We start from the raw sequence: 6,279 nt of genomic DNA, 5'->3' as shown, positions 1-6,279 counted from the left end.
GTGACATGCTCGTTGGGATCCAAGGTTCCGTTGCATTTTGGGAAATCGGGCATTCTGATTTTTTGGGATGGGCTTCAAAGCCGCACTTGACGGGAATGGCTTTTGTACGAATTTCTTTGAGTCAACACCCTTCAGGATCGGGGGTGCACCCGAGATCTGATCGACCCTTGAATTGTAGGTTTTTACCTTTTTATCATTAGCTTCTATCTTTTTGTTTGCCCGATTCGATCCTCTTTGTGAGGTCCTCGAGCATCTTCATAATAGCGGGGTCGGTTACTGAGCCGTTATTGCTCGGTCTTTCCGGCACCTGTCCGGCCCGAGGAGCCGTCTCCGGTGCTGTCATGCTTGGAGTTTTTAGTGACTTTGCAGTTGAGCAATCGCTAGCTATTGTGCCTGCAACATCTCAAAAATGACGTAACGGCTAACCTCTTGTTCCCCCCTAGCCGGGGTTTTTTGAGCTTCTTGTTGGTTTTCTTGGCGTATACTCCTATTAGTATGGGAGCTTATATCGACATGTTGGGCGTTGCGCGAGACCACATCCACTGGGATTGGCTCCGGTGCATCCTCAGGGTTTTGCGGTGGTATAATGACATCTGGAACCTCTACACCATTTTCTCCATGGTCTTCAAGACCGTTGTTTTCGTGTGCATTCACTAAGTTGGACATTTTGAACTGAAATCAAAGATTCTTTGGCAAGAAAAAAGTGTGAAGAATAACTTGTGTTATTCAGTAAACCAGCACACAAACAATCACTATTATTTTTAGCCCCACGGTCAGCGCCAAACTGTTTACCTTAAAAATGGTAATAACAATTAGATTTGATTTTGTGGTTCTAAAAATACGTGATTTATTTTTATGCTAGTTGTTAGGCAGTAGATGCTAGGTGTGAGCTAGGAAAGTAAAGTAAGAGTGAAAAGTAGCGTTACAATCCAAATCGAGTGGCTGGGGGGCCTCGAGGTCGAGCTAAGCGTCAGGTGGCTGATATCCGATGAAGGACTAACAGTTCTAAGAGCTTTAATGAAGGCTCTTTATGATCAGTGATGAGTAATAAATGGAGAACAATCAATGAAACACAATAAATGTAAGCAATAAATCAAAAGAAAGACAATAGAGAGTGTTTAAGTTAGAGAGCAGAGAATGTTCTTGTTCTTGTATTGAATATCATGTCATGTGTGCAAAAAATAACAAGGGTCTCCTTTATATAGGAGAGGGAATCCCAACATAGTACATACCCATTTATTACAAAATATACGGCTGGTACAACCATTTAATGCCACGGTACGGGCTTGTACTATTCTTATTGACTTGGTCAGCTTTAAGCATTCGCCTTGGGAATCTCTCACTCGTTCATCATAGCCACCGATTTATACTGCCCCGAAGTCACGTTGTGCCTCGAGTCTTCTGGTTCATCGAACCTCAAGCTGTGCCTCGAGCCTTCTGGCAACGAGCTGTAGAATGCCACTATATGACCCCAAAATCGGACTTTCCGATTTTAGCCGTACACAAAAAGCAAACTGAAATTAGTTAAAAATTTAATGGAACTTAATTTGAACGAGAAAATGGAAACAAAACCAATCATAAGATCTAATATTCACTAATGTAACTCTGACGAAAAAAAATATAACATGAATGTTGTAAAGAAAGGACAAAGAAAAGAATAAGATCCTTTCACTAATCCAGCTATCTATATAAGGTAGAAACATGGAATATATATATATAAGATCGGAAAACTACAAAAAGGAATAAAATTCTCATCTCTGATTCTCTATAATGTATCTGGGTTGGAAGGATCCCTAAAAAGTTGCTTCTTGGAATTACTTTCCTTCCATTTTAGCTCATGAGTTAAATTCTTTGAAAAAGGTTTAAACTCCTTAAATTATTCTTGGAGTTCGAACCGCACATTTCAAACTCAAGGGGCAATTCATGGAATTTGACCGTTCTTGTAGTGTTTTCATATTTTAGTTGGAAATATGTCTGTCCAAATATTTTTCCATGTCAAAAGAGAGCGACTAAATATATAATACAGTAGCTTTTTAAAATAGTGGTTAATGTTTGATTACCAGTGTTAAAATTAGCTTTTTGCTAAAAAAAATTAAGTCGAGCCCCCGTCATCACTTTGTAGTTGTCGCGCTACGCCATGATGTGATAATATTCACTCTAGGTCAAAACCATATGATTTTGCTCAAAAGGCATCACATTAAGAGCGTCACTAGACCTTATATATCTCCAACTACTCTTGATTATCAACTTTTGATGTAAGACGTTATTCACAAACCCACAATCTTGCCTTACCATTCTACGTTATCGCCCTATCTCCTAAATGACATCAACATTCACTATTTTTCCCATGCATGCAACAACGTCATGACATATGACAGCCATCACATTCTGGAGATAATAGTGGACTGGTGGTGCTGCTCAATAAGTTAACTGAAAAGCCTAAAGATTATGTAAGATAAGATTAACCTTTCGAATTCCTAAAAAGGAATAAAATTAAAAATAGAAAGAGTGATAACAAAGGAGGTCCAGCAGTATATAACCTTCCCGGAAACCCTTCTAACTTTACAAAAGAGAATTAAACATAAGCAACAATGGTTTTTTCCTCCAATCCAGCTTATCTAATTCCAGCTACCAATTGGCAACAGGTTTAATTTTGGCTTTTCCTTATTCTTCACATAGCTTAATTCTTTGCCAAAAAGTATAGAATTTTATAAAGATAAATATTCTCTCACCTTTTATATTTTCTCTTACTTTTAATTTTGAACCTTTTTTCTTTACATTGTTGCATATACCTGATATCTCAGTTTTTGCTTTTCTATTATTCTTTTTGCTTATTTTTTAGAACGATGGAAGTAGCAGCTCAAATCTTCAGTTTCTATCAGCACCATCTGAGCCTGCACCACCACCACTACCACCACCTCCACTGCCATCACAACCATATGCGGGTGCGGCAGGTCAGAGGCAGATTTAATATTTTAATTAAACACGTTCAATTTTTAGGCTTTTATCGCTGATCCCATCATATATTTCTTGATATCTTAGTAATATTTCTTGAACTCATTGATTATTATATATTCCATCTGCCTATACTGCAGGTTCCACCCGCCCTAGATCCATGCACGAGCAAGCCAGGTTAGCCAACATACGAATGCCCTTGGCCGTCTTAAGATGCCCTCGTTGTGAATCGACAAACACAAAGTTTTGTTATTTCAACAACTATAGTCTCTCACAACCTCGGTACTTCTGCATGACTTGCAAAAGGTATTATTGATGCGTGAAAATCTCATCTAAAATTATAAGCTATCCAAGAGAATGTACTTTTAATTACTTAATTATATTCTGCCTTAACTAACAGGCACTGGACGAAAGGTGGTGGTCTGAGAAGCGTCCCTGAGGGTGGCCGTCGTCGTCGAAGGATTAAACTAAGCAATAGCAACAAAAACAATAACAATAATACATCCATGTCTCCAGCTTCTAGCCCTAAGAATGATGGCCTCAAAGCTACTACTAATAATCTTGGTGCATGCAACAGTAACAGATTTTTTGGTCACGTTAATTCTCAAACCCCACCTCTACGTTTCATGACTCCTTTAGGCCAACTGACTGAGCATTATCATTATCACTATAGTACTCCAAGCGATAATAACAGTAGTTTGAATTACTCCGCAATTTCTTCAGCAGCTCCAGTTGTGGATGCCAGTATTGACAGTATACAGCTTGAAATGGAGGCACAACAATTCCCTAATTTAATGGGCATATTGGATCTGTCTATGCCATCTGGACTTTACCCATCCGGAGAAGAAATCCACAGTACTGGGATAAATATCATCTGAAACCCTAATATTTTTCGTTCCTTTTTTCCTTTTTTGTGTGTGTGTGTGTGGTCTATGTCATCTGGAATTTACCCATTTTAAGTTATTTGCAGCTTGCTTTCTTTTACTGCCAGAAAACTTGTTTGGATAAAGAGTATTTTACTTATTTATACGCTTTTATGTTAGACAAAAGGTCTAATTTTCAAAGTAAATGGTTCAAAGTGTTGGCTAGAAAACATTACAGGTGATTGTATGTGTACAACTTCTGGTATATGAGATTCATGTTTTGAAGAATCTATAGAATATGAAAATAAGAAGTGGGTGTCGGCTGTTTAAAGTAGGATTTAACTTGCTGGTGTAAATAAATTTTTACATGAATCATCAATCATATAATTTTGTTTACCCTACTTGCCCTATTTTTTAAGTTACTAATTTCACATATTGTAGATAGTTATATTTGGTTTTTTCAAGATGAATTGACAGCGTTAAGATAACTTTGCACTATAAGATCTAATCAGGTTTATTTTAAGGTAATTAAAAAAAATCTCTATGATAGTAAAATTAGTTGGTAATTTCTTTGAGCTTAAAATAAAACGAAATTGTGATTGCGCCATGGTGATTGCTGCGCTTGCAGAAAGTTGCAAATTGGAACACTAAATTTTGATTCATGAATCTGATGAAGTCCTTATAACATACTGTAAGCATTTAAATTTTATCGAATATAAATCGACAAAATACTTTGGATTCTACTTTTAATTCACCATATCTAAGATAAAATAATTTATTGGACTAATATAATTGGATTAGTTATATAAGTTCATAGTGTGAAATTATTAATAAATAAATCCAAATTCATTAGGCTAGCCCATTTAATTGGACTACGAATAATGAGCTCACTTATTAAGCCCAAGATGTCATCATCCTGGAGGCCCAATTTGGTACCACGTGTCAGATAACGTGGCAAACCAAGTCAAACGAAGAGTCAATAGGATCGTACCACGTGTCAGATAACGTGGCAAACCAAGTCAAACAGAAGAGCCAATAGGATCGTGCCATGTGTGAAAATAACAAGGCATGCCAAGTCAAATCAAAAGGCCAATTAAACTGCATCATATGGGCAAGTGACATGTTCTGACCAATCAAATGTTGCCTTGTCACGCTTCATTCTGATTGGTTAGAAAGAATTGGTTCTCATCACAATTCTTCCCTCCTACAACTATAGATAGGGGTCTTCATAACTCATAAAAGACACAAGAAATCATAACAAGAAGCAAGAAAGAACTCGTGGATCAAACGCTGCAAATTTCTGTACAGACTTCAAGTTTCAAGCAATCAAGATCAAGTCTAAGAAATCAAGTTCAAGAACGAAGAACAAATTAAGGGTCAAGGAGTACAAGTTCAAATCCAAGTCCGTGCTAGTTGAATTCAAGATCATTGTTCGTGGCAACAAATATAGATTCAAAATCAAGCTCAAAGGCCTTAGAATTTATTTCTATTGAAAAGAAGAATCAGAAGATTTATAGAGATTGTATACTCAAATTGTTTGAAATAAAATACTATAATTGTTGCAATAATTTTTATTCTCGATTATTTTTCTTGACGCAAATTTAGTGTCTACACATACGGATTATAAATTTTTGTAACCACACATTTTGATATAACAACAGGATTTTTGCTTAGTGTAATGGAGTTCGGCCTTTAAAAGTTTTGTATTAAAGAGGTACGCAGACACAAATTTTGAGAAAGAAATATCTTCACATAGAAATAATACTTTATTTCTAGTTTCACATATAGGCATCAAGAGAATCAGCTTCGTAATAAAGAAAGCCAATTTTTTTTTTTCTTTTGGAGGTGGGGATTTTGTGGGGGGGGGGGGGGAGGGGGGACCTACTATGTTATCATGCATTACGATCTTTTTAAATGTACTTTATTATTGACTAGTATCTGCCGCAAAATGGACGTCAAAAATACTATGATAACGCAAAAACTCTTAATACTAGTAGTCGAATTCAAAATTTTAAATTACTGTCTTAGCGCGTATGCGCGTTAAGCGTGTATCCTTTCTATTAAAAAAATTAAAATTAACATAAATAATATTTAAATTATAAAGTATATTTAATAAAAATTACAAGTATCAAAATCGTATTTGATTTTAAAGTCTTACTATAATTTTCTGGATTTCCTACATAATTTATTTTATTAAATTATTTTTAGGTTTATCGTGGTATTGACCAAATTATCTTCTTTCTATCAATCTATGCTTGTAAGTCAGTCTATGCTATGTAGGTGTCTGAACAAAGACTCATAAGCACGATTTGACTCCCTCTTAAAGGCTTGCCTTGGAAGAGAAATCTTCATACTTGCTTCCTCCTCAATCTATAGGGCTTAGGCCCAGGGTTCCTAGTTGTGTTGAGAGTCCCGGTTTGGATCTGTCTTAGTTACCTTCGAGCTCAATAGCCGAAATAGA

The 6,279-nt window shown here is 36.2% G+C and overlaps 1 protein-coding gene across 1 annotated transcript; it reads left to right on the top strand.

Moving 5' to 3' along the window:
* The first annotated feature begins 2,574 nt into the window (after positions 1–2,574).
* Positions 2,575–3,872, top strand: LOC107822510 (dof zinc finger protein DOF2.4). The gene is made up of 4 exons (XM_016649065.2): positions 2,575–2,645; positions 2,843–2,954; positions 3,096–3,261; positions 3,356–3,872. The coding sequence occupies exons 1-4, from the start codon at positions 2,592–2,594 to the stop codon at positions 3,831–3,833; spliced, it is 810 nt and encodes a 269-aa protein (XP_016504551.1). The 5' UTR covers positions 2,575–2,591; the 3' UTR covers positions 3,834–3,872.
* Positions 3,873–6,279: the final 2,407 nt, after the last annotated feature.

This window comes from Nicotiana tabacum, chromosome 5 (assembly GCF_000715075.1).
Source record: "Nicotiana tabacum cultivar K326 chromosome 5, ASM71507v2, whole genome shotgun sequence".
In the NCBI taxonomy this organism is placed as follows: Eukaryota; Viridiplantae; Streptophyta; class Magnoliopsida; order Solanales; family Solanaceae; genus Nicotiana; species Nicotiana tabacum.
Note: the sequence above shows the minus strand (reverse complement) of the source record. Positions and strands in the feature narration are given on the sequence as shown.

Excerpts from the sequence above, each read along its gene's own strand:
- LOC107822510 (XM_016649065.2), top strand. The coding sequence starts at position 2,592 with ATGGTTTTTTCCTCCAATCCAGCTTATCTAATTCCAGCTACCAATTGG. Across the intron at positions 2,955-3,095 it reads ACCATATGCGGGTGCGGCAG|GTTCCACCCGCCCTAGATCC; the intron begins GTCAGAGGCAGA and ends CCTATACTGCAG. Across the intron at positions 3,262-3,355 it reads TTCTGCATGACTTGCAAAAG|GCACTGGACGAAAGGTGGTG; the intron begins GTATTATTGATG and ends CTTAACTAACAG.